The sequence below is a fragment of the Phasianus colchicus genome, chromosome 7 (assembly GCF_987193195.1).
Source record: "Phasianus colchicus chromosome 7, bPhaCol1.hap1.1, whole genome shotgun sequence".
In the NCBI taxonomy this organism is placed as follows: domain Eukaryota; kingdom Metazoa; phylum Chordata; class Aves; order Galliformes; family Phasianidae; genus Phasianus; species Phasianus colchicus.
Window position 1 is genome coordinate 18,453,688 of NC_143442.1, and position 27,928 is coordinate 18,481,615.

The 27,928-nt window shown below is 37.9% G+C and overlaps 2 protein-coding genes across 31 annotated transcripts in view; one reads left to right on the forward strand and one right to left on the reverse strand.

Annotated features, from left to right (window-relative positions):
* Positions 1–27,928, reverse strand: part of ABCB11 (ATP binding cassette subfamily B member 11) — a 74,558-nt gene that overhangs the window by 35,939 nt on the left and 10,691 nt on the right. For 18 of the 26 annotated variants that reach the window (XM_090143938.1, XM_090143939.1, XM_090143935.1 and 15 more), the window contains exons 1-11: positions 22,011–22,419; positions 21,745–21,862; positions 15,818–15,888; positions 13,513–13,615; positions 9,050–9,071; positions 7,482–7,529; positions 7,339–7,387; positions 5,411–5,652; positions 3,711–3,798; positions 2,648–2,781; positions 840–1,011 (exon numbers count right to left, since the gene is read on the reverse strand). In XM_090143938.1, coding sequence (XP_090000064.1) covers positions 840–1,011; positions 2,648–2,781; positions 3,711–3,798; positions 5,411–5,652; positions 7,339–7,387; positions 7,482–7,529; positions 9,050–9,071; positions 13,513–13,588 — 831 coding nt within the window. In that variant the 5' untranslated portion in view covers positions 13,589–13,615; positions 15,818–15,888; positions 21,745–21,862; positions 22,011–22,419. Of the gene's footprint in view, positions 1–839; positions 1,012–2,647; positions 2,782–3,710; positions 3,799–5,410; positions 5,653–7,338; positions 7,388–7,481; positions 7,530–9,049; positions 9,072–13,512; positions 14,002–15,817; positions 15,889–21,744; positions 21,927–21,954; positions 22,420–23,242; positions 23,303–27,928 lie in introns of those variants that run through there. The other 8 variants (XM_090143934.1, XM_090143932.1, XM_090143933.1 and 5 more) reach the window with 8 other exon arrangements.
* Positions 158–27,216, forward strand: DHRS9 (dehydrogenase/reductase 9). 5 transcript variants are annotated; one of them, XM_090143964.1, is made up of 7 exons: positions 158–557; positions 2,059–2,228; positions 23,013–23,080; positions 23,994–24,283; positions 24,681–24,939; positions 25,769–25,932; positions 26,800–27,216. In XM_090143964.1, exons 3-7 carry the CDS (start codon positions 23,034–23,036, stop codon positions 27,024–27,026), a joined length of 987 nt encoding a protein of 328 aa, XP_090000090.1. In that variant the 5' UTR covers positions 158–557; positions 2,059–2,228; positions 23,013–23,033; the 3' UTR covers positions 27,027–27,216. The 5 variants fall into 5 exon arrangements, with proteins under 5 accessions (XP_090000090.1, XP_090000092.1, XP_090000091.1 ...); XM_090143966.1 differs by lacking the exon at positions 23,013–23,080 and adding an exon at positions 23,135–23,278 and having other exon boundaries at positions 23,936–24,283; XM_090143965.1 differs by lacking the exon at positions 23,013–23,080 and having other exon boundaries at positions 23,936–24,283.

The window sequence follows — 27,928 nt, forward strand, 5'->3', positions numbered from 1 at the left end:
CTAATCCCAGCAACCCCAATATCCCTGCACATGACTCCACAGAAGCAATGCTTATATTCCCATCTTAGAGGCTGGATATTGGATTCTGGGAATGAGAATAAGCAAAGTAGGAGTGAAGTTCCTCCTTAGCTCACACACATCACAAAATCATAGAATTACCAGTTCTGCCGTGACCGGAATCTGACTCTCTTGACTCTAAAAGGTTGTAACAACCTCCTGTTTCAGCATTTCCCTTAGCTCTAAGGCATGACCTTCCCTGTTCAATGTACCTGTCTTAGTTTCATCTGGGATGTAATATTTTTTCCGCAGAGTGTCTGGTATGATGCTATGTTTTTGTTCTAGGAGAAAAACAACACACCAGTGTTTACAGCTGCTGCTAAGCAGCATTATACAGAACCAAGGCCATTCTCAGCAAAGGGCCCAAGTTGCTGGGAGGGAACAGAATTAGGACAACTGACTCAAACTGACCAAAGGGATATTCCATACCATATGACATCAAGTGGAAGGAGTTTTGAAGGGTGTGAGAATTCATCTCTCTCTCTTCCACTACTCAGAGGGTGAGCTGGGCTTCAGTCAGGGGGTGGTGAGCAACTGCTTGTGCATCGCTTGTTATTTACATTCACATACATATATATAGTCATAACTATTAGCATTTTCCTTATGTCTATCTGAGTAAATAGTTTAACCTCAACCCACAAGTTCTTTTTTTTCTTTTTTTCCCCTGATTCTCTCCTCCATCCCACTGGGCAGTGGGAGAGGGAGCAAACAACAGTGTGGTAACTACCTGCAGGCTTAAACCACAACAGTACCTCAGAGTGAACCTCATACTATGCACTTACCAAGCCATAGACAGCTGCTCCAACCCCAATGAGGGGACTGACTGCGATGATAACCAGGGTCAATTTCCATCCACTGACAAATCCCAGTAGGAATCCACACACAAAGGTGGTTAAGCGCTGGATGAAGATTGCTACTTGATCAGCAATAGCCTCATTAATTTTGTTAACATCACTGTGAGAGTAGGGGGAAAAAAATGGAAAGGTCAGTGAGTGTATCTGCATATCTTTCCTTTGTATTGCCACATTTTGCTTTCCCTTGCAGAGGGCTTTTCCAAAGATGCTCAGCTACAGTAAGAAAACTGGAGCCTTTGCAATGGCAAAAGGCATTTATTTTATACATGAATACTACAGAGAAAATTCTGTCTTATCCCAGGAAGAGCCATCCTGCCAGCAGTCTCATTCACCACTGTGCCCCAGCTGATGCAAAGGGAGCAGAGACATCTCAGCTGGATGCAGCTATTTGATAGTATAACTGATACGGCATATCCCCATTGTATAGCACTAACTGCAGCCTTGCTGAGGAAGTAGGAGGAAGGCTTTAACTCTCTTCATCATTCAACATTACACCAGGCAGTTTGTTCTCTGAATATGAGGGAGAGTGGAAAAATAGAGGGATACAATATCACTGGAAGTATTGGGAAAACATGACAGCTGTGTCACATGTGGAAGAGCGGTGCAATGGTTAACATAACTCGAGCCCCATGCAGCAGCAGAGTTCATTTGGTCTCACTCATCCATTGCCATTACAGAAAAAACATCTCAAAACAAAACAGTCATTACACTTCTGCTGCTCTTGGCTACTCTCTCACCCTTGGGAACAGGAGAATCAGGAACTCTTGGAACAAAAAGGAGCAAGTGGCACTGATGTTTAAGGAGCAGATTTGTTAGTACAGTTCTCTACTTGAAATATGAGAGTGCTGAGTTCAATAACATGCTTACATTTTCTTCTTACGAATGTTGTTTTTGCATTCAGGAAGCTTTTAGAAGGCGCAAGACAGTGTTATCCTAACAATCAGTGAACCGGGTGTTATCTATTCAAGAAATATGTGTTTGCTTCACCTTTTTAGTCATATTCCTCACAGCCAATTACATTATGTATTTCTTTTTCATAAAAAAAAAAAAAACATTACAGAAATTCATAGTTGCTACTTGTCAATAAAGACAAAAACATTCCGTCACCTACAGAAAATCTTTTGCAGCTGTCCCTATTATTATGCAGGCACGACAGAGCACAGGGAGCCACCTAGAGTCAGCATATTCATCTTGCAGCTTCTTTAAGTCTGTAAACAGGAACTACAAAGCGAAGAAGCAAGCCTTAAACTCAGCTTTTCTCAGAACTAAACGTTTACCCAGAAGTTTTCTCCATCTACCCTGGGTCCCTTTCTGAAGGTAAGTGCTTGTAACTGCTGCTTTAGCAGAAGATTAAGCAAGTCTCACTCTTTTCTTTCAAAAGCAAAGAGCATAGTTTGCGTGCAATTTTCCTTTCCATTAAGTGAGAGGGTTGAAACCCTTAACTCAAACCTCTGAGGAATACGCGTTGGCAGCCTAATGGGAGACTCAGAAAGGGCTGGGTACAGGAAAAGACAAAGGAGGAGGTAGCAAAAATAAAGAAACAAAATATCACTGACAAAACAGTTACAAAGGAGAAATAATTGTAGCATACCACTTACACGTGGGAGACAATTAGCCTAATCCCTGCTCTCTATTTTGTACTAGAAAGTGTTTGTTAAATGCCTAAATTGGCACTCTGTTTGGTGTCTGGAAGTGCAAAAATGTTCTTTGTAGTATATTTTTTTCAGATTACTTACTCAGAAATTCTTGTGTTCAGCTCTCCTACAGACGTGCAGTCAAACCAGCCTATATCCATTCTCATAATGTTCCTGAAATAAGCTTTCCTGATTTTCTGTATCTGACGAGCTGCAGCCATAACCCAAAAGCAGATCTAGGAAGAGTATAATGCAGTTAATAAATTGCAGTGAAAAGTCTTTCTAGTCTCTACAAATAGGAAAAAGCAATTTGGCTAACATGGAAAAAAAAAAAAAAGAATAATCTGGCTATCAATAAACTCAGCATTCAGCTAAAATACATTCTAGCTACACACACACAGACGTTGAGCTATTTTATGATCTCAATCTTTAAATAATCCAACATTTCTTAAAGCCTCTGGATGAAGCTTTTATCTTGGTTAGACAGAACGTGCAAGATCAGTTACTCTGTACTGTTACATAAACGTCACAGGAAAACAGATGTCCATCTGCAGCTATAAATAATAGAGGTATGGCAGCCATTCTACCTCAGCAAAGCTCTCAGATAGCTTTTAGGAAAGAGAACGACAAGTGCTTCTCATGATTATAGAAAGCTTCAAAAGCAATGGATTCAAGCAGATTCTACTGGAATTGTCAAGCTTGTAGCTTATCTCAGTTATACAGTTTGAATCAGTGCTACAGAACATATAGAGTGTGATTCTACTCCAACACCAATTTTACACTATTACTCTGTAACATCTCCCTTACAGAAACACAGAGCTCAAGTTAGCCTACTTGGGAAACTCTGTGCCCTTTAGCTATTTGCAGGAGAGCATGTGGCTTCCTTAGTAACCACATTCAAGCAAATATTTCTTTTGGTGTGAAAGGAGCAGCACACATTCATCTCACTGGGTTAAATGCATCTGTGCACTAAGGTTTGCATGAACAAATCCTAGGTCTCAGATAATCAGAGCTAAAATATTTCATCCAATAGGATTAGAACTAGGCTTGTCTGCACTGCTCAAATATGATGTTGACTAAGCAGTTAAAAGGGAATACAGTTATGACAAACTTAATTATTTAGTGATTTAAACCTTGAAATCAAAATAGGAAGCAAAATACTGACTTGAAAGTATCCTAACAGAAGTACAGCACAACCAATTCCTCCATAGTAACCTGCAAAAGTGGTCATTTCTTTTTCAATGTCAAGCAGTCTAAAAAAAATAGAAAAAAAGAATTAGCAATACAGTTTTTAGTTTCTCACATATTTCTAGTATGGCGTGTCTTCAAATTTAGAGTCAAGTCAGCTGGCGAGTCAGTTTGTTTTGCTACCAGAAACAATTTCCTGGTCCTGAGGCTATTGTTAGCAGATGCTGGTTTGCTTGATATTCCTGTGGCACAGGGGTGGGGAGCTGGCAGGTACCAGGAAATCTCGCATCCTGAAACGGCCCTACAGTGTGAAAGGGCCAGATGAGAAGCCCCACTGGTCTGTGTGTTTGGCAGCAGCACAGCTAAGAAGGTGTTTTAGGCAGCACCTGTCAAGCAAGTTTTCATTAGATGTTGAATTACCTTATTTTGTACCATTATACCAATGAATAACACTCAAATTTAAGCAGTGTTCTACAGAGAGAAATGAGGGCTGTTGAAGCATATTCAAATATTACTTTCTTGCTTATCTCAAGTGATCATCTCTTATGAGAAATAGTTGTATCAAATTACTCCTAATATCAGTAAAGTGCACTGAATTGCTGGCATTACACTTAGATCACTTTGAAACAAACATTTTGGTTGGTTACTGGATATTCTTTTAGATATTTTTTTAAACATTCCGCAGAGAGCAAGTTTATTCTGTAGGCCCAGAATTTGGTACACTCCCATTTTAAGCCAAAAGGGAAAAGTATGTACCTGACTTGATTTCCAGCAAAACACAATCATGAAAATAACTCAGGTGTTTAACATAAATACTTAGTACCATTTTAAATGTTTTTATGCATCCTGCCTGATAGCTAGTTGCTGCTTCAGAGGAGCAGAGGTCTGTAGCAAATCCTGTGTCATATTTGCTAGTTCCTTCTCAGGGTTTGGCTTGGACAGCCTGGATCAAATAATTTGGCTCCAGTCACCTACATTTTGGAATGCAGATCACTTCCCATATGCTCTGAATTTCAGAGATCATTAAAGAAGTAAGTTTTAATTCTAATTGCATGCTTCTACTGTTACTGAATGATTAGAAAACTTTTGGAATGATGTCCTGAAAACCAAGCCCTAAGAACAGTTATAGGTTCAAATTTGTCTTCGACAGATATGTATACATGAATGATTCATTGGGACTGTCTTTATTATAATTAACAGAAACAAAAAGGCACTCTGAAAGGACAGTTCATCAGACCTGCCTTACACATCTCCCATAAGCCAAGATGAATTGCATTCTAGAAGTACACATTTCTCTTCAATGACTAAAGTTTAGTTGACTTGCTCAGATGTCAGCTGGCACCCATAGGATAGGCACCTTAGTGCTAACCAAAATGTCCAGAAGTCATTATTACCTATTGGGTCATCAAAGAAAACATATCAGTGATTTCAGAGGCACGCAGAAATACATTATCATCACTATCACTATCAAAGAATATCCTGGCTGACATCTATAGCTGAAAGATCAAGATCCAAGCTGGACTTCTCTTCCTTCAGCTCTGAAACAAAGCTCTGTACCAAGAACCATGCCTCTTCTACCCATGTAAACTTTAAAGGCTGAGCCAGGCCTTTTGTAAGAAGACATGCTAGACAAACCATAACAACACAGTAAAAGAAACAAGCATTTCTACTACTTACCCACATCTTATTGTGGCGTTCCTTTCATTCTGATGAACAGTACCATTAATCCACACTATGGTGTTATTTACGCATGTTTTATTTGGATCTTTAAGCTCTTGCATTTCAATGTCATATTCAATGAATGTGTCTGCCATTGCACCAAACACAAGCAACATGCCTGGCTGGGCTGCTCCATGAAGAATAGCACAGAAGCTACCAACAACCATCATTAAAATTTCCATAGGTGAAGAAAATCGAAACTAAAGAGACAGGAAAAAAATATGGTCTCATGCTGCTTGTATGCTGATAAATCATTAATCAGGTGGATCAGATACTAAGTCATTCTTCTTAAGAGTCATCATTTCTTCAATATAGAAAGAAGAGAAATATCTCTCTCCAGTCTAATAGAATTGTACCTGTAATTACAGTCTCATAAATTATGATGAACTCTCTTTAAGTATTTGACAGAAGAATCTGATCGTGTGAATGAATGTATAGAAACATAGAGTATTATCATATAATATTAATAAGGCAATATCAGTCCACATTATCATCATTCCAGACTCTATCTTAAGAATAGTAATTATAATCCATATATATAGTCACCTCTGCAGTTTTCCTGTGAGAAAGGAGAGAGGGAGAAGGAAGGAACAAAAAAGCCTCAGGATATTTTGCAGTCTCTGAACAGAACTATCCAATTTCTCAAAACTGGGTGCTGTGGTAGAAATTCACCTCAAAATCTCAGAACAAATTCTCATAGTTAATAGTCTAAGTTGCATTGGCTGAACTAGGTAATTGTGCACTGACTCTTAATCTAGGAGAAATGTATAGAAACATGACTCAGTATGCAGTAAAAAAAGGGACTGAGCTAATCGCTATTGCCTTACATGGGCCAAGTGCTTGCACACACAGCTGGTTGCACAACTAAGTTACAGTGTCTTAAATTACTTTGGTCACAATCGTGTGAAGTCTGATTCTCAGGTTAGAATCAGGCATAAATACATAGATTAAACTGTACTTATAGAATATTAATATTGAATGCTACTGTAAAGGACTGGAAAGAGAAATCCTGGCCAGCTGAAGAACCAGTCTAGGTTCTGTAGGTGTTATAATGTGTTTGAGAGAAGAAGGGGCAGGAATTTGGAACACATATTGAAAGGGTTATTGGGACAGAAACACGATAAAAGGAAAAACAAGTCAATATGCAAAAGAAATAAACAAAAGGTCTTTCTAAAAAAAAAAAAAAAAAAAAAAAGGAAGCACACTATCACTGTTTTGCAAACCAGTAAGCTAGTTCCTAGAGATGGAAAAACTTGTGATTCATCCTTCAACAGCCATAAGGCAGAAAGGAGCGCCACAGTTCTCCCCCTGGGAATATCCACAATGGCAAGCATGAACTGACTGTTCTGCTAAGATTTGAGATACCTAGTCAGGTAAAGTACAAGCAGGTGTCACTGCACTAGTCCAGTATTAATCAGGATCATTCTAGTTTGGACACATTACAGGCTACTTGCATAAACAACGTGTGAGAAAAAGAAATACAAAAATCTCTTTGCTGCATGCTGTTGGGTTGGGTGTCTCTACTATGTTCATTTCAACATTGTGACACACTCTATGGCTCTCCAGGACAGATCAAATATACAGCCTATGGCTAGACATACCACACAACATTGTGCATTTCCAAGTTTTCTATAGTAACCTGCAGGTTCTATATAACGTGTTTAACAGACAATTGTTACACAGATACTGGCAATTAATACTCAGTTAATGAAATGAAAAAATAGTTCTATTAAATTCCTACTGAATTTAATAGTAGAATTTCATGCCAAATGGTTTAGTTTCTTACAAGTTCGACTTATTCACAGCTATTCTCCAGAACACCATATACATTAGTATCATTTATTCTTTAGAACCATACAGACATTTATATCCATTGCTTTCATTACCAGCTGAAAGAAGCCAACACGAACAACTTTTTCTTTCTTTTTGGATGACCTTCAAGAACAGAAAACATACAATTACAAAATTGCATTTAGTACAGATTTTGTTCTATATGGAAAGATAGTACACAGAATTGAACTTAACTTACTTTTCATTTTTCTTCTTAACAGAAGGTTCTTCACATGCATAGAAATTTCTGGCAAAGAAAGGATAAGTTTTCACATGAATTCCTTTATTCTCTCGGTTAGTTCTCTGAAATTACATTTTATTTGAGACAATTTGCCAGAAGTTTTAAAGAGACAAGCTGTTTCTTTCAGATTTCTTTGGAATCAGTGATTTTATGGTAATTTTAAAGTTTAGTTAGGGAGTTGAACAGAGGTTAGGTTAAAATGATTTGAAGGTTTATGCACTGTTTCATAATCAGCTCCTTAAAACATTGTTGCAATACTAAATTCTTTTGAGATCTGTTAGAGAAAAATCTATGAACCAAATTTTTGGCTAGTCCTTATTTAAGACAGAGAAGCCATCTTCCATTTCCCTCTTATACTATCTGGACATCCATATTCCCCTAGTAGCAGCAGAATCTCTCACACCACTACACAGCTTCTCTTTCAGTGCTAGCATTATCTGCTGCTGCTCTATATGATCCATAAAACTCTAAATGTCTAGTTGTACTATAATGGACATCATCCATACTATAATACGTATCACCACCATCTATGAAGGAGTAGCAAATTTTGTATTTAGATTTATTAGAAAGATGAATTCCAGTTATATTTGTTGTGAACATTTTTCAGAAACTAGAACCTGGAAAGCCTGAAGGAAGTTTCATATGTGTACGTTAGAACTCCACGTGCCCAGAGAGTTTGTAGAGTCTCATTGCCTGGAGACGTTCAAGACCCACCTGGATGTGTACCTGTGCAACCTGGCCTAGGGAGCCTGCTTTGCAGTGGGGTGGACTCTATGATCTCTAGAGATCCTTTCCAGCCCCTACAATTCTGTGATTCCATAATTTCAATAACATTCCAAGAGAGCTTGGGTTTCAAAATTTGTGAAACGACCATAGTAGATTTTGAATTCTGGGTGAGTACTCTCTGACATGGGCAACATGGCAAGGACAAAAATGAAGAGATGGTCTTCCTTCCCCGTGTCAAGAGTAGCTCTCTATCTGTGTACAGCGTGCCAGAAATAGCTGGCATGAATTACAGCACCTACTAGCATTTCCAGTCAGCTACAGAGTTGCCCCAGGATCTAGGAAGAGGCCTTCCTTTTATCCCCATTCATATCTCAAATCATAGTTGAAGATCAAGATCTGTAAGTCATTAACTGCCTAGAAGTTTATGGTTTATGTTTAAATCTTAATATCTTAATTACATCAGAAATTTGTTCACACTTATGGTCTAAAAGTTAAGCCTGAAGAGAAAGCAAACAAGGCTAATTCAAATTCCTTGAGAACTCATTTCTCAAAGAAAAAACACTGTCAAAAATATTTGGAAAAGAAAGTCTATCTTTTGCTGACATTACATTGTATTTGAAACAGCTGCTAGGACTGTTTTGGTCTGCCTTTGTCAGTTGTATCAAATAAGGCAGATTACTTCCTAGAGAATAGCTTCTTATTAAATACCCTATATTCTGTAAATGTGTCAATTTGATCAGATGACATTAACTTTGTTGAGTATTCCTAGAAATATTGTTACACTTGTGTACATGACTTACTCTGATTTCTTGAAGCTGTTACCTGTTAGGAAAAATAAATGCAGTCTGGTTAACACTAATTATCATTCAAGTATATGATCTTCTGTAGGTATGAAAAACAAGTCCTAGAATCCCATGGGATCTGACTGCTCCTAAGTTATAAAGTATCTTATTCCTTCTAATATATCCAATCAGGGACAAGAATTGACATAAGTCTAAAAATGCCCTGCAAGTTAATACCTATTCATGTCTGTTTTCTCTTGAAGAAATAGTCTCAAGAATTCAATTCCCAAGATGACAGAGTGTATTTTATTAAATACATTATTCATCACCAGTTAAACATTTGCCACAAGTCAACATATTTTCATTGCAAACTGTTTGCTAGTATGCAGCTATGTAGCTCACTTGGACACTGCCTCATTGTCCATGTGCTCCTCTGAAAGGAGGAGCTGTAGCTCTTGCCTTCCAACAACTTAGAGATGGCAGATCTTGCAGAAAAGGTGCAGCTGTGCCCCTAGAGAGTAAGAGTAGACACTGGGATACATTCTGAAAAACCGTAACTTAGAGAAATTGAATTATATTACAAGATACAGTTGTGCAGTATGGCAGCTCCTTAGTCTCTACATGGTTTTGCATTTTCCAAGGTAGTGATGCTAGAACTAAGTGGTCTGAGTTTGGGATTAAAGGAAAACCTAATTACAATTCCTTTTAGGGGTTAATAACTTTATTTGGCTTTAGCAACCAATGGTTTTATTCTGCTCTGCTTGTTACAAAAGTATGAATCCCAAAATTTCATACTTGTAAAACTATTATTAGAAAGCATAATTTGGTGTTAGAAAAGAAAGAAAAACCGCTGGTCTCATTTTGTTAGAGTTTGGCAGCTGGTGACAGCTGTAATGGTTTGAAACCATTCCTTGAGGATTTATAGAATAAGAAAAGCCTTAGAGGAAGTTTCCTCTGCAGGTTGGTGCAGTGTAAAACTGCCAAGTGTTTTACACACACACACACACACACACAAAGAAGAACAAGCTGGCTACTGGGAGGCATTTTAAGGGGAAAGCAAAAGATCTGTTGAAATAAAAACTGATTTAGAAAGCAAAATAAGCATGCTTTAAAGGTAAAGAAACCTTTATAGGTTTATACCTGAAGAGGGAAACAAGAGTGTAGCAACGCTATTCAAGAGAACAAGGAAATATAGTACAGCTTTCATTTGCCAACAGTTTCCATGCAGGAAGAAAATTTAGAAGTTCAATTTAAATACATTATCTGTATTCAAATTAAAGGAAAGAAACATATGTAGTAGTTCACTATTACAATTGTGAAATAAGAAAAATGGAACAAAGTATGATTTTTATAGCAAGCAAAAATACGTAGGGACAATTAAATAATGTATTAACCGTAAGGAAAAAGCAACAGTAATGTTTGAATGCTTTAAGAAAATTTTCAGTTTGAAAGAAGCACAGAATCTAGGAAAAGCTGCAGAAGGTGGTCAAGAATTTGAGGCTTTACTGCAGTTATGTGAACATGGTAAAAAGTAAGCCTGAGGAAATCTGATACTTAAATCAAACAAATGAAAAAGCGTACCCAAAAGGCTCCCAAGTAAAGCTGGCTATTAACTATACCTACAGTTGCAGTGTTCTACTGTTGATCTAGAAAGATCTAATACTTAGTAATATGTACAAGAGTCAGTTATTGAAACAAACTCACTGGAGATTACAGAGAAGAAGAGATCACTCAGCAGGTTGCCAGGAGCATTTTAAAGCACCAATGTTTGCTTTTGGAAAGGTGCTCTAACAATTCAATAAACTGCTCGCTACATTCAGCAGAAGACTGCATTTCCAAGGAAATTGAGAAGTCAGAGACAACACTTTATAAGACAAAAAAAAATCCTGGCTGTAAAAAGGAAAGGAGGTTTGGTCCCAATAGAAAGTCTTTTGTTTAAGTCCCAGCAGAAGTAAAAGCAGCGAGTACATTTGACAATTTAATAGACAAGGAACAACTGTTCCAGTACAACTGGATAAATATTAGCTACCTGGGAAAATTTCTAAGAGGCTAGAACAGGCAAAAAATTTCTGTCCCTGAAGAAGAAGGATATACCCTTCACCTGTTCACTCCCTTTTCTCTTCACTTCTCTCCCCTCTCAATAAATACTAGACATCAAAGTACTCCAAGTACTCCAAGAAACTGCCTTCAGCTAGCAGCCTCAGTTAAACATTCAAAACACTGCAAGGAAGGGGAATGGGAAGTCTGTACAGCTTCAGCACACAAATAGCTGCCCATTTCAGCAGGATGCAGGGCAGTGTGCTGGGGTAGCAATAGCTGGGGAAGAGATCAGACTTCCAGAATATGCTCACGTTTGTTTCTGTCACAATCATAGAGCTATGGTTTCTGCTGCTGTATTGCAAATTTTAAAATCAGCTGCATAGTCTACCATGCCAGTATTGATTTTAGGAATACATTCAAGCTACTAGCAGAATAATTTCCCACACTATCTTCTTGGAAGCAGTTACAACAGATTTGAAGTTCCCAGCAAAAGCATACCCTTGATTCTGTTGGCTAGGAGATTAGCTAGTACAGGAAAATAATCTCTGCAAAGTGAAAGGCATTTGACAAGGATGGTTAAAACCAAAAAAATTATCCAACTAGTACAGGCAGACAGAAGATGGGAACACAGCACATGAAGACCAAAAGAATCACATGTACCACCTGCTAATGGAACAGCTGCTTTTATACTTAAAGATGTTTGTCAGATCTCTACAAAAATCAATGCTATCTAGCCCAGAGCCAGACCAAATATTCCAAATGTGTTCAGATGCTACCATTACACTCACAGTCCTATAGTATGTCATATTTCAGATAAAGATTGAGAGCAAAACTCAAACAGTGAATTATAGTAGATTAGAAATCCAGACTTGGCACTAACAAACAACTACTAGGTATTTTAAAGAGAAGACAGATCACAGATCACAGCTGGTACACTCTACTGCCATACAGCAGGGAAAGAGGCTCATTAGTCTGTTACTAAAAAAAAAAATCTCAGTAAGTCTTGAAAAAGTTCAATTATTGGCTGAAATTTCATGATATATGTTGTTATGTGATGAATTCTTCTGCAAGCCACAATTTTAGCCTACAAAACATCACTGTAAAGTTCTCACAGAGCTAAAGTTGCTGAAGGAGGACTTGTCATAAACACAAGATGTCATCTAAGCTGGGGAGGAAATATTTAACATAACGCAAATTAGTGTGATTTCTGTTCTGATATTTTTGTTAATGAAAAATACCTCCAAGGAGGCCTGCCTTTGAACGTTAGTCAGAATACAGTTCAGTTTTCTCTGAAGTAATCTCTCATAAAATAAAATCCTCGTGGTCCTCATCACTATCCCATCAGCTAAAAAGCTGATGAAGTAAAAGAAAATAGAGAACCCAAGATAAAAAGTTACTCATCTATCTGTTTTGTTCAGAGCCCGCCCAAACCACCTATTTTTTTGATGAAGCAGGTGTAACTGGGAGTGAATGCCATGTTTGTAAATCCCAATAAGGCCCACATTATTACAGAGGCTATTTATGCATGACCTCAAGTATTTCATTATCCCCTGGGAGAAGATTTTTAATGAAAGCTCAGTGAAATCCAGAGTTAGGAACAACTGGCAGGGATTTTGAAAATATAGGGTTAGATGCTTACTTAGGGAATCTGGTGATACTTGAGTTACAGACTCTTCTTGCTGACCCCTTTTATTCTACGTAAGCTGCAGATACAGATGTACATTGAATTGTACTGCAGTTTATTTTCCCTAATGTGCTGTTGTTTGGCTTTACTATGCATTATGCATTTAATATAAATTTGCAATGCCTCTCCCTTTGTCTGCTCTTCTCAAGTCTTACAAACAAAATTCAAAATATTCGTGTAGCAATTTCTCTTCATTTTTTCTCCTACCTGACTCTTCCTTCATTTGCATATACAAACTGGAAAAATACACATTACCAGAGAAAAATAAAGAAAAGAAGAAAAACTATGATGAGGAAACAGAATGCCGATTCTTGAAATGAGATATACAGCACAGCAATATCTCTTTAGTATTCTGCCTAATAGAGGTATGGCTGCATATACACATTTATTGAAAGAACCTCTAAAAACCAGGGAAGACAAGCTTCTGATTTTCTGTCCATTTACTTGTACATCAAGACACTGAGTAGGTAGTGCTTTGGTACCTAACGGTACCTAAAAACTTAGGTAGACACTTTGAATATGTAGTCTGATAAGTAAATATCATCCACAAGGAGAGATTGTTATAAACAGCTTTTTCAGAAAGGTTTTGCAGATAGCACACCATAGGTTCACCGAACAGCAGCAGGTACCACATAACTGTATTTATTCCACAGACTATTACCTTTATATTCTATATGACTACTGGCTCCACTTAGACCACCCACCACCTCTTCTACGTGCTTTATAAAATCAGGTGACTGAAGAAAAAACACCTTACATTTACCATCCAAGTCAAAAGCATAGTTATCTTCTCCCAATTTCTTGATGCTACGCAGAATAACAGGATCAGACATGATGATTAGATGCTCAAATCAGAAATCCTTGAGAGAAGGAGGGTGGAGAAAAATAGCATTAGCAAGCATTAGTCTTTGAAAGTACAACTATATTACATTAGACTCCTGCTTAACTCCAGTTTTGCCATCATCCCAGGGCAATGCCACTGATTACAGTGCAAATTCTAAAAGTGGAACTAGAGTAGAAAAACACATCAGAGAAGTATGTCCAAGCCAGCCCAAAGTGCAACTCCTTTAAAAGGCTTCAGTACCACCCCTGTCTTAAATGAGCTGCTCCAATGGGCTTTGCAGTTTATTGCAAACAGCCCTCTCGCCATTAATGGCCATATTAAAATCAACTACTGCTTTTCTGTAGATGCCATCCATAGATTACAGCCCAAGATATTAATAACAGATCCTGCCTCCGTTACAAGTGAGCAGTGGGCAAGAGACCTGCTCTGCTTTGTCCCCGCCCAGCTCAGCTGCTGGTGATCACTAGGACCACAACAAGGGAAACCCATTTATCATCTGTTCCTAAATTTTACACGTATATCTCTAGCACAGGAATGATCAGGAAGACAGGCTGTACAGGCCTAATTCTCCTGGTTAATTCTAAGCATCCAGGGTAGAATTCAATTATTCTTCTGTCATTTTAATGGGTATTTATCAAAGATGCCTAATGACCTCCATGAGCATTACAGTGCTTCACTATCCTTATTGCTAAAATAAACTCTTCCTAATGTCTAGTTTGAATTTTACATGTCATAATTTAAGCCCACTGCTTCTTGTGCAATAGGGAAAAAATAGTTCTCTTGCACTTTGCAAATAGGTTGTTATTTATTTGGAGGATAGGAAGTCTCCATTTGAGATGAATAAAGCAATTCATTCAATTCAGTTTTCCTTTGTTGTCTCTGTCTCCCAAACCTATGATAACCCTCACTGGTCTTCTCCAGATTCTTTCTTGAAGTGATGAGCGTACAACAGTACTGAGTCTTACCAACAGTGAGCAAAGAAGAAAGACTACTTCACATCTCACAGATTATACTCTTGTTTACACAACGCAGTATGATATACACACACACAGACACACATATATGTGTGTCTGTGTGTGTGTGTGTTGGTGTTTGTTGTTTTTTTTTTTTAACAAAAGTATCACATTGTTGATTCACCTTCATTCCATGTTCCACAAAAACACTCATTTTTGCAAGCAATTTGTTCCAGAGCCAGTTGTTTTCCGAACTGTATTTTCACAGTGGATTACTCCTGTCTGCTTTTATCAGCATTTAATAACATCTTACATTCTTCAGCCCATGTTTTCTATTTGCTTAGACAAGTGTGGATTCTAGTTCTGTTTTTCAGCATATCTGCAGCTTATCCTACTTTTACATCATGCTCAAACTTAATGAGTATATTATCCACCATGCCATCCTTGCTTTTGTCAATATTATGGAACTACACAAGAAGCAAGACAGATATCTGCAGAACTGCATTCAACACATTCCTTAATTCAGACATTAATTCATTGATTGCTGCTCTATGGATGTAGTTTTCAGGCCTGAAAGTATCTGATGAGCAGAATTTGCTGATCCACATTTGTTGATTGATGTCAGTAAATCCTGATCCCCTCACAATATATGATGCCCTGGTCTGTGAACCGAATTCTCTCTTTAAGGAAATGGATAAAGCCAAATCACCACTGTAACAGCAAAAAATCTGACTAGGACTACAATAGTCACTCATGAAGTAAAATTACAGGGATTTTTTTAAATTATTCATCTCCACATACAATGAAATAATTTACAATCTTCATGATTTTTTTTTCCTGTTCTCCCAAACAGACGGTAAATGGTCAAACAAGGCTATGTTACTTCCTTAGTTAAAGTCGCAAGCATGTGTGCATTCCCAAGTTCACTTTTTGCTGTTTTATACAACAGAAAACACACACAACCTGCTTCCAACTGGAAAGAAAAGCTTCACATGCATATTACTATGTTTCATATGAGACCTGATCTGCATTTCACTCAGCTGGATTTGTGTTGTGCACATGGGAAAGGATTTAACAAGGAATTAATTTCCAGATAAGATATTATTAATATTAAAATACACATAGCTTCCCATAAAGAGTGAGCATATGTTCCTGGCAGTTTAATGTCACTGGAGCTTTCCAAATGGAAAAAATATATATTAATTCAGTCTTCCAGTAAAAACACAAAACCTGTTCTACTTTCTCCTCCCTGCCTTTTGCTGTACCTGATCAGTTGAAGTAGTCTTAGACAGATCTCCAAAAACTTGTTCAAATAATCCTGAAGATCCAGAAGTACCTTGAGGGGAAAAAAACACACAAAGATTCTCAGTGAGCTCACTTCTGGCAGTCTTCTCAACGATCACATTATCAAGACTATTTATTTTAAGCATGAATTCAGTTGTGAGGTTAGAGGTAGAGATCTCAAGACATGGAATCTGCTCCATTTACAAAATGTAACAAGTTTGACAATGGTAGCACAGACTGGGAACACTTCACAATGAAGTGATTCTAAGGAAAACACAGCTTAAATATGCAATGAGCCTATGGCTTTTCAGCTTTTTAGTCCTGGATATGTGTTTGTAGGAAGGACGTGTTCATCTTTAAAAAAAAAAAAAAAGCAACACACTTGTTTAAAAGTTTTAAAGAAAATTATGAGTGTGAGAAAGACTATTTTTATTATTTGCAGACTTTTGTTCAGAAAATTAAATCATCATTCACTCAATTAATAGCACCAAAAGATAGAAATTTCAACAACACAAGTTTTCTTCTGTAAAAGTTCATCACAATGGTAATTTTATCAGCAATCTGTCCTTACACAGAAGCCATAATTTGTTCCCAGATCTAGTAAGCACTGCTTTGTTTTGTTTAGCAAACAAGTAATGGAAATGTATAAAGAAAGCTGATCTAACAGCTGATCTTACACTGAAGTCAGCGTTATTGAAATTGTTACCCAGATTATAAAATAAATAAAAGTTCATTTCTGTTTCAGAATGATAAAAGATAATGTCATGCTGTAGATTGATGAAAAAGGCAAAAGTAAACCAAAGCCCAGTCATTCTCTGCCTCATCCTCCTTTAAGTATTTATTATTTGACCTTGTAATCATAACATCTATATAAAATTTTTTGATGGAAAACTGTAAAAATTAATTTGTCCTTTCAATGCTAACATAGAGCATGATGCTGGGAAGTCTCACTTCAGTGCTTGCTGTGACACCATATTTTAACATTATGACATATATGACAATTTTTTTTTTTCAGTCTGAATTCTGATGCTGTCTTAAATAATGGAAAAAGTCGGGGAAAAAAGATGAATGACTAGAGTAGGGATTCTTGTTACAAACACTCACTAGAGCTAAACTTTCTAGAATCGTTAAAATTTCTCAATTTGAAAAGAAAATGACTGTCCCCCATTTCTAAAAGAAAACACACTTTTTCCTTCCTGAGGTTCAGAACATCAAATATTATCCATATTCTACCACAGCCAGCAGGCATCATTCATTACCTTAAATTAATACAGAACAATAGCATGCTGAATTAGAATATTAAAACAACATTCCTTTGGGTCTGGAAGTTTATATGGGGACACTTACACCATGAAAAATTATGATGCTGATGTCTCCATTAAGAGTGATTTAAATAACAGAAATCAGAGATAACAGAAGATTACATCATCCAATCTACCTGAGAGTGCCAAATAAAAACTAGCAACAGAGAATATGTCAGAAAATTCCCTTGAAGTGAAATTGTGTTTTACCACTGCCAGCGAAGTTATGACTGCTGGAATTTTTATAAACAATTATATTTAAGGAACTCAAAAATCCAGATTTTAAAGAGAAATCATTTGAAAATGCAAACAAAGGAATGCTATAGAATAAAACAATATTCAGACCTTCTTCAAAACCATTTGAAATCTTTTTCAGATCAGATCTTTATGCAGAATAGATCCTCATTTGACGTTACCATCTCTCCCTTTTTGCTTAAATCCTGGTTGATCAGATATTAACGACAGCATATATGCAGAAAGACACACTGCTTCAAAATAGAACTTAAATGATTTATCCATCAGATAGTCCCATTCAAAAAACACTAATTGCACAGATTAAATTTAGCATTCAACTTGGATTATTTTGAAGGAAAAATACAGGTACCCTTCAGTTCAAGAAGTTTTATCGGTAATCTATGACACATTAAATGTGATTGATACGTTACTCACCCGTGGCTGCAAAAAAACACGTAGAACAAATTGCAAGAGTCCTGTTCAATTAGTGAAGCACCCAAACACTTTCCATCGTGTTTTCATTACTCTAACCCATCTTTAAATTGAGCATTGGCTATTTGCACCTGGGTCAATAACCTTGTGGTCACACTGGTTACAGTTCATTGACATTTAACGGAGGGTTTAAATTTGACTAATGTAATCTCACAACTTCAAGTCAGGCCTCTTGGAAAGCAATTATACATGAAGAGACCAGACAATTCTCTTACAAAAAAAAAAAAAAAAAAAAAAGTTATTCACAACAAACATATGAAGAGATTATTATAGCTTTATTTTATGCTATATCACAGTATAGAACTACTGTATTAGCTATGTGGCTTCTAACCCCAATTCCACAGCTATGAAATTTTTTCCCATTCCTCCTTTAAAAGATGAATATTTTTAAGCAAGGAAAACACTCAGCAATAGCGAATTCTCATTGGAGATGGTCTCTCGGTGGACTTTGAAGGGACTTTGGTGAGGACAATGCTGCTGTCCCAGTCAATGACATCTACAGGGTTTAGAGGGAAATAATAAACACAATTTAGTTCTCCTCTGAAATCAGTTCTCATTACAGAGATCTTTGTCTGATATGATGAGATGGAAAGGTAACACCTTAATCTTAGTGATTGTTGGCTTCCCATCAGGTCTGTGCCCTCAGACTTTCCATGACAAACCCTCCTGCAAAAAAGTGCCTCAGGATCAAACATAGCTCACCCGAACTCTGTTTTTCTAGTTTAGAATCAGTCCCACTAAGTGCTGTTGCACTTAGCAACAGCATTATCAAACCTGCTGTCATCTCCCATTTTCATAACAAAAAATATAGACAAGAAGTCTACATCTTTGCCAATGCATACAGCATAACTTGGTAAATAACACTACCTGAGATAACATCACAGAGCTAATTATTTCATCCACCACGTATTAGAATCATGAGAAAAAATAATTCCATGCAGTGCAGGGTATACAAGAGGATAGGACTGAAGGAAAATGATACAGCAGAGAAGACATCCACTTTATGTCATTATCCCCCAGCAATTTCTCCAGGACCATTATGTCCAAAGGTCATAAAGTTGCACTAATATTCCTTTCCAAAGCACTCAAGCAAAATCACACTTAAACACAGTGAAGTCCAGCATCTCCAGATAAGTCTTGGTTTTACAGAGCTAGAGTACAGTTTAAGCTATACACAATTACTTCAGTCTTTCCACTTAAAGACTTTGCTAGTGAAGTGGATTAAGACAGTGATGGATTGGAGCTAACACCATAGACTACCTTAATTCTTGCAAAGGGCTCCACTAAATTTCCACTTTTCCCAACTTATTAACATAGAAAGTCCTAAAGATTAATAAATTCTAACCTGACTTTATGATATGGGCCAGAAAAAATGAACACATGCTGAAAAACCATCCACCTGTGCATGGCAAGGTAAAGAACACACAGCATTCAGTTTTGTTAACACAGAGTCACCTTCCTGTTTTACCACTGCAAGTGGAAAAACTGCCATCCCCTCCATCTTTCTTGCATTTTGCCACCTTCTGATGTTCTGGGAAGAGAAAACTCTTTCTATTGCTAAATTCAGTCCTAGAGATGCTTCACTGAAAGATGAAAGCCATAGAAGAAACAGAGGACAGATGTTCCCACTCTTCTGATAGGGAACACATGCAGGATCTCCAAACCAAAGTAGGCAGTGGATATTTACGTCATGAAACATAAGCAGTACTGTCAGGATAAGTCCCCTCAGTCTTGCTCTGAGTTGAAGGGAAACGCTCTGATTACAGTTCACATATTCTTACACTTATTTACGCAGGAAGAAAAAGATTACAATTCATTGAGCCAACTGCGGTAAAATAATTGCTGCTTCTTTGAGTACATGGTTATGCCAGTATACTATCAGAGTTATGGTCTCTTCAGGATATTTTCCAGCAATGCACAGGAATAAGTGAATAAAAATGACTCTTAGTTATTCCTGAGCAGATAATTTCTGTGTAAGAAATTAAAGTCAAGCTCTTTTGGCAGAGGATTCCTCAACTTCAAGCTGTAGTCTACAACATACTGATTTTAATCACTGTACTGAACAGAGCTAGCAATCGAATAAAAAACACTTCCAAAGCTTCATAAAGATAGAAATTTAGCAGGCGACTACACTTTTCTACCAGGTAAATAGATTCAATCTGCCACTGCAGGCTGAGGTGTCAAATGATCAGTTTGTTTCAGTGTTTTGTGATGAGGTTCACATGCAAATAAAGCAGTCTGGACTAGTCTGCTGGACAGAAAGCATGGAGCAAATAGCTTTTTATGCTTCATCACTTTTTTTGGTAGGCATTCACAATCAAATTAATTTTTCTAGCTAGCATACAGTAGTCCCAGGGCCAAGGAGACAAACATCAGATGACTTTCTCTTGAGTATAATATTCCCATCTGAACTGTGCCACATACACTGATAGCACTTCAGATGGTGAAAAGTACAAAGCAGATCTCAACCTCATAGTACACTTCTGCTTCTGCACTGTGCTTTATCTTCCCTTCCTCTGATCCTTTAAAAACAAAGCAAACCAATTTGTTGTCATCTTTATTTCTCCAGGTGTTTGAAGGTATTTCTTATTGTTTTGCTCCACTTTTTTTATAACCTAAATAATATTAAGTTGAAGTGAACTCTCAATCTTTCTTCTGGTACCCTGAATGAAGGGACATTTTAGTTAAAATACACAGTTTTGATACAGTTTGCAGATTGAAACACTAGTCAGAAGACTTCAACACCTGTTACTAGAGCATCCATTGTTACATACTGTTTATAAAATTCATCTGAAAAAAATAAATGTCAGTAATAAAGACATTTAGAAGACACAGACAACAAAATCAGACCAAAAGAGAACAGCCTTCTCTCAGACTCTGATCAGGGCAAAGCCTAGAGGATTTAGGAAGCTGTAGGAACAATCAGCATAAGCACAAAGCCGGTCAGGTTGGCAGGTACCCACATTCCGTGTCTTCATTCTTTTCTTGGCACACAGCATTTATACAAACACAACACAGCATTCACTTTGTACAAAGCAGAATGAATTTTACATGGAGTTTGCTGATTTGAGATTCATGCTATTAAAAAAGGAATTATGTAAATCTTTTGAAAAACTTACTACCTTTTCCAAAGAAGATTTTTAACAAGTATTCTACACACAAACCTGCTTTCTGCACCAAAGACAAAAGTAAGACTTCCTCTTTCAATGGGTTTTATCATTTTTGCTGCAAACAAAAAGCTCTTTGTTGGTAAGAAATCACTTTCCTGTTTTGTAAATAGATTACATTTCTTCATAATGAAACAGCAAATTGTTGACACTTTTCTTACAGTGAAACAAGGAAAGTACCTCTGGGTACAATGGGCTTGTTTATGTGAGTGATTTTCCCTTGCTATGGAAAGTATAAAGTCCAAACTGGTGATTGTCTGGTAGATGCTTTCAGGTGGGAAGCTACCACACAGAATGAAAGAAACATTTCTTCTTCCATGGTCTAAGTCTGTTTAGCCTCACTCAGTCATAGTGTGCTTATTTCTCAGTCACAAAAACACAGTATCGTAAAACTGCAAAACAACGCCTAGAGCTGTTCCAGCAAGTAGGCTAGGAGGCAGGCAGCAAGGGAATTACTCTAGCTACTTACTCTATTTCTATAGTTACTCTCATCATCTGCACTTGAAATATACTTGAAGCAGGACACGCATTTGCTCATCCCTTGACCTAATCAAAATTTGGCAGCTGGTGTTTTTGCCATTTCAAACTTTTGTGCAAATAAAAATGGCAAAGGCAGGTTCAACCCTTCAAGAAGCAAAACAACAAAACCTGTAAATTTTATCAATTCAATGCGCTGAAAATAAAACAAAAACCTTTCACAAAGTTGTTGGTTACCTCAGCTGTTCTTGTCACAGGATGGCATCTCCTGTGGGCTTGCTTGTCCTCAGCACCTCAGCTCTCCCAGATGCTTCTGGAATGTTCTGGGGGCTTCTGACCCAGTGCCTCCAGGACACTAAAGGAAAATATAATTTCTCTTGATTAGCCTTTTGGTTTTGTGCTCCTTTTGTTTGTGGCTCCTGAAACAAACACAGATTTTTTGCTTACTTCTGCAGATCTTAGATCTGCCGCCCGAGGGCCGGCGCTGCACCTCTCAGTCTCACCTGCAAGCTGGAGTTGGAAACACAGGCTGTACACAGCACTCTTAAAACGTCGTCATTATAGCACTATGTTAATCTGATAAAAAGTCTTATCAGCCCACCGATGAACCATGAGACCAGAAGTTAGCCTCGCACTGCACTGCCAATTGTCCCATGTTAGCAGACGTGCCTGATCCTGTGGGGGGAAAAAAAAAAACGCCTGGCCGAGCTTTGTCTTCCAGCAGCCTAGCTGGACTAGCCGTTTTATTTACTGACCAGACCACAGGTCCAAACTGTGCTTTCCTTACGTTAACCTGCTCTCCCTTTAGTTAACACCTGTGCCACAGCTGAAGCAGCACGTGAGGAAACGCAGCCCTGCCTCCCGCCCTCGGGCTGCCCCCGCGCCGGCCCCAGCTTCCCGCCTCTGGGCTCCGCTGGGGCGCGTGGGCACGCGGCGGGGCTGAGGCCGTGCAGGCAGGGCTGGCAGGAGCTGCAGACGTAAAGAGGAAAGAAAGGGACGAAAACTAGTCGCTCTGCTGGGTCTTGTCCTAACAAAGCGACAGTGAAACACCACACAGGAAGAGCAGCTGCCAAATTACCTCACCGCGCTTTCTGCTAGACTGATGCTGCAAAGGAAGTTAAGCAACGAAACCCAGCAACTGTTGCACTTGCAACACCGCGGGTCACTTCCAGCCGCACACGGAGCTGCGGGGCACCAGCATACCTGCAGGTGTGAGCAAGCACCACGAGCAGCCACAGTGCTTGCAAGTGAAAATAATGTGCTACCGTGTTCAACTTCAGTGCTTCTGCAACAGTGAATGATAAATTAAAATTATTTTTAGAATAAAAATATTTAAAAGTGTGCTTTAAAATATTTTTAGAAGAAACATATAAAATAAAAATCTTGTGCGTCAGAGCAGAAAACAGCTCTATCTGCAGAAAATAACGTCAGTGTCCCTGTTCCTATTAGAGTGCTTAAAAACATGACAGACGTTTGCAATTTCCTTTAAAATTTTTTTTTGCCAGAGGAGAATTTGGCCATTGTAAATGCAAACTTCATTGCACCTTGCCCTGCAGAGATGGACTGTTTGTAGGTAAGCTTTGTAAAGATCTGCAGTCTCTTACATCAATTTCAAATCATTTTTTAGCAGATTGCATTAGGTATCTCCTGCTTCCTGAGCATAAGCGTTTATGAAGACATGTAAGTGACTTGCTTCCTCTAAGTGGAATTTCATCCATCACCAGCTGCTACTTACAGCTTTACTATTAAGTCCGTTGGAGCACAACCACAGGTAGGGAGCTCTTCCCAAACATGCTTTGCAGTGCTGGTGCTCCTGGAGCAAACACAGATGCACTGCTGCATCTTCCTTCCTGTGCTGAGAAACCACATACACACACACACTCCCTCAGCATTCTGGTAGAAATTTACTCCTCAAGAGGCAAAGTGGCAGGACTTGCTGCCCTGCTTCTTGAGAGTCTGGCATTGACAACAGAGGATTTTAGTAAAAGAAAGTAAATCATTTTTCCAGCCAAACCTTACTGAAGTATCCATAGTAAAGGATGGTTCTGGGTCCTGCTGATCTTGATTTACCTTTTGTTATCATCTGTCCCAGTCTTTCTGTGAACTGACACTAAATGCAAACATTTCTGTAGGTTTCCATGCAAATGTTTCATTTTTGCTACTCTTCTCTAGATGGTGTTTCTCCCACATATGTGTGATGGGAGCTGACTGACCTGGTAGCACCTAATAATACACATTATGCTGTGTAACTCTTACAACATATCTTAAGTTCTCATTTTTGCTCAAAGATTTTTAGCTGTATTTCTAGCACAAGATGCAACTTCTCTGTGTTGTGCCCACATCTCTAAACAGTTATCCAACTCGAGGAAAAGATAAAATAACAACCAATTATACCTTTAAAACTATCAGCTTTTCTTTTTCATTTCAGAAGAGTGAGTCCAGAAGACTTCAGTAAAAATGTTTTTCTATATACTACTCTTTCTCAGCATCAGCTCTCTGTGGTGGTACTGGAAGGCAAGAGATGGGGGAAAGGTTGCAAACCTCACTGGCAAATATATATTCATCACTGGATGTGACACAGGATTTGGAAATATGGCAGCAAAGACTTTTGATAAAAAGGGATTCCGTGTTCTAGCCAGCTGCCTGACTGAAACAGGAGCCAAGGAGCTACAAGCTGCAACTTCCAATCAGCTTCAGACAGTGCTGCTGGATGTGAGAGATTCAAACAGCATTAAGAAAGCAGCAGCGTGGATCAAAGCTGAAGTCCAGTCAGAAGGTAAGGCCAGGCCATTCACCTTTAAAAAAAATTTTTAGATAAAATAATTGAATTTTCCCCAAAATAGTGTGATATACTCACTGTTCACTCTAATTACAGCTAACTTTGAGCCTTAAATCTATTATGACATGCCACAGTACTTAATCCTAAATTCCAACTTCCACGTGACCTTTCCTCTCTTTGTAAAATAACTTATAACTTGTTTGAATTGAGTTTTCTCAAAACTGTGCCAAGTTTTCAGCCGAAAGAATTTTTTTCCGCCCACAAAAAACAATTAGTCAGAATGGATTCATTGTCATTTTGGTCCATCACTGCTCCTGTAAAGTCACACACAGTTCAATTTATCTACCTCATTAGGTGAAAAATTGCTTCCTAATGTTCTTTTTTTTCCTTGCAGGTCTCTGGGGACTTGTTAATAATGCTGGAATTATGGGGCCAACTGCTCCTACAGACTGGTTGGATATTGAGCATTTTAGAGAGCCAATTGAAGTTAATTTAATTGGGCTCATAAATGTGACAATAAATATGCTTCCCTTGATAAAACAAGCAAAGGGAAGGATAGTAAACATATCCAGTACTGGAGGTCGCCTAGCATTCTGTGGTGGAGGCTACTGCCCTTCAAAGTTTGGGGTAGAAGGATTTAATGACAGCTTAAGGTATAACACTCATCAACAAGAAAAACACCAGTCTTTATTTTCTAAGGCTAACAGATGACTGAAAACCTGCACATGCAGAATAGAAGCTGATTTACATGTCTGACACTTGACATAAAACTTTAAAATATTATACAGTTCGGGATAAGTCTTCTTGAAAGTACCTTTTTTTCAGCATAGATTATGTCACTTTTGAAATCTAAAATACAAATCCTGTTAGGCATATAAGGAGTCCTAAAGTAATATTGTGATGTAGTTGGTATTTTTGTATGTTTATACATAACTTCTTGTAATTTAGTTACTCACAGGGGCCTTATTGGAGAGGAGATTCCACTCAAGGGAATTGAGATGTCTCTGCAGGATAAACCTGATCTCCTATAAGTATATCTCCTATTTCTAAGTGTTTATAAGACATACACACTGCTGACAACTATGAGATGTGGCCATTAGAATCTGTACCAGTTTGGAGAATCAGATGGAGATCAAGAGGGGTTCATTAAGACATATAAAATGGCTCTGGATACTTACATTTAGGCAGTCAGATGGTCTTACAGGCAAGTCTGACAAATTACAAGCTACTGGAAGGGGAACTGGGATATGAAATACAATATGCCAGTTACTGTCCATACATGTTCACACTCAGTGAAGCAGGTAAGATAGTTCATCCCTCTCTCATTTAAGGATAACAGGCTGAAAGTTCACACCTGTGCTTTCTACACAGTATTTACATGTTGATATGCAATGTAAAGACAGAAATAACAGTACAGAAAAAAAATCCCAACATATCAATAAGAATTTCTAATGCAATTAAATTGCTGGGCTGTCTTTGCAGGAGAGATATGAAAGCTTTTGGAGTTAAAGTTTCCTGCATTCAACCTGGGCTGTTCAAAACACCATTAACGGATCTAGCAAAGATTCGGAAAGAGAAGGAGATTATTTGGAATCGGCTTTCCCCCCACACTAAAAAGCAATACGGAGAGGAGTATTTTCAGAAAGGTGAAGTAATTTCCAGGCATTTTACTAAAAGAAGCAATGTATTTCTTGCTGAGAAAGCCTTCAAAGTAGAAGCTTTATATCTTGTAATCACCATGACTTTTTGAAAAGACTGCATGTTCACAGTTACTCTTCAAATGCATCGACATCACAATATGGCTATTCACACAAAAACTTGTGCAGTGCAACTTTATTCAGATCTCAGTTAAAGATTAATTATTTGTGTTGGCATGTAGCTTTTGAGCAAACTCCAAGGCAGAAAAACATTCATCTAATGATGTAACTAATGTGCTTGCAGTGTTTTTCCGTCACTATTATTTATTTAGTAATCAAATAGGGGTAACTATTCCCTTTGCTTCTACTATCCCCAGCAGTAGTGATGCCATGCAAAAATTGTCTAACAGTTCCTGAGGCCTGCTGACAACTTTTTGAACAGGAGCTGCTTGTCTTTTGATCGTTGGGCTTTTTGTTCCTCAAGTTTCTTTCTTACAGATGTATTTCACAGCTTTCAGCAAAGCAATTACCTTACTACAAGAGACTCAGGACCCCAACATTTCTATTTCCATTTGCCTCTTAGACAGTTAGGTTTATTCTGAGATACTATAATTGCTAGTTACTTGGGGAATACATACGCAATTTATCCATTGCTTTTTCACAGTGAAGAGTAACTAGGCTGCGCTTGTGGTACACTGTATCACAGGTCATTAGGGACAGGGTAGTTGATCTTCAGAAATTACTATGAATTTCTTCTAAATCAAGAAACAAGAAATACCAACTCCTTAGTGAAATTTCACAAATCAGTGTGGGATAGAGAGTTAAAAGTCACTTTTCCTGTCTGTCACTGAATGATCTTTTGTTTGAGTTTTACAGATGCAGCAAAGAAAGAAAAGCTCTCCAAGGCCTGCCTCAACACTGACATTTCACTGGTTGTTGACTGCATGGAGCATGCCCTAACAAGCCTCCATCCATGTGCCCATTATATAGTTGGCCAGGATGCTAAGTGGTTTTGGACTCCTCTTTCAAGAATGCCAGCAGATGTACAAGACTTCTTACTTCTGAGAAACAGAGAAAAGCCTGCAGTTTCTCATAGAAAGTAAATCTTTATCAATATATTCCCTGTTGCATACAGGGCTGATTCCACATGACCTGTCCTTTATTTTAACGTCGTACAAACCAAACCTGAAATGCATCCTCATGTCCTATAAATGTAAGAAATACAGCTACTTCTCCAAAATTTGCTACTATTAAAACAAAACAAATAAATAAAAACCACCCTTACTTCTTTCATTATTTTTTTTTGTTTTTGTTTTTGAAGTAAAGCATGCTAAATCCTTAGGATCTCTGATGTCCAGGTCTTCCCTGTGTTGCAAAAGGATCCATAGCTACAAAAGTACAGCATAGATATGACTGCAGAGATCCAATTCCTGCAGTTTAGGTAATTAAGAGTTACGTGTTTTGTTGAGTTGTTTTTTTGTTTGTTTTTAATTCAGACTTCAACCTCAAGTCTGCAGCTGCACATTGCTCAGGAGTTGTTTCTTACTGCCATGCAAACTGGACAGTGACAAAAACAAACATTTTCCCCATGCTGATGAATTTGCATTAACACGGCTAAGCTAAAGAGCAAGCTACCCAGTGGCTATCCAAATATTGCTGGTTTTCAATTTAGATTCTTTAAAGCCTGTAAAATACTTTTTCTGTTTTTCTCAGTGCAGCTTATACTTAGGCTTCAGTGTGGTCATTTCATTTATAACTGTTATCTGAAAAAGTCATTCTTTCCAGAGCAGATTTGAGGTAAATAGCTCTGAACTAACTATTCCTACTGAGGCAAATAAATAAATAAGATGTTTTTCTATCAAGAAAAGTAATAGAAAATCAACGTAAGTCAGAGCTGCCATAGCTGTCTGGGATGTTACTGGCTCACCTGACCCAATCCACACAAGCCATTAGTTTTCCAGGTAGAGCTCAGTGTGTCCCTATGACTGAAACTAGTGGCTCCTGC

What these genes read in the sequence shown, in the direction of transcription:
- DHRS9 (XM_090143964.1), top strand. Translation starts at nt 23,034, where the DNA reads ATGCAAACTTCATTGCACCTTGCCCTGCAGAGATGGACTGTTTGTAG. An exon ending in AGCTGAAGTCCAGTCAGAAG is followed by an intron (nt 24,284 to 24,680) that starts GTAAGGCCAGGC and finishes TTTTCCTTGCAG; the next exon opens with GTCTCTGGGGACTTGTTAAT. An exon ending in AGAGGAGTATTTTCAGAAAG is followed by an intron (nt 25,933 to 26,799) that starts GTGAAGTAATTT and finishes TGAGTTTTACAG; the next exon opens with ATGCAGCAAAGAAAGAAAAG.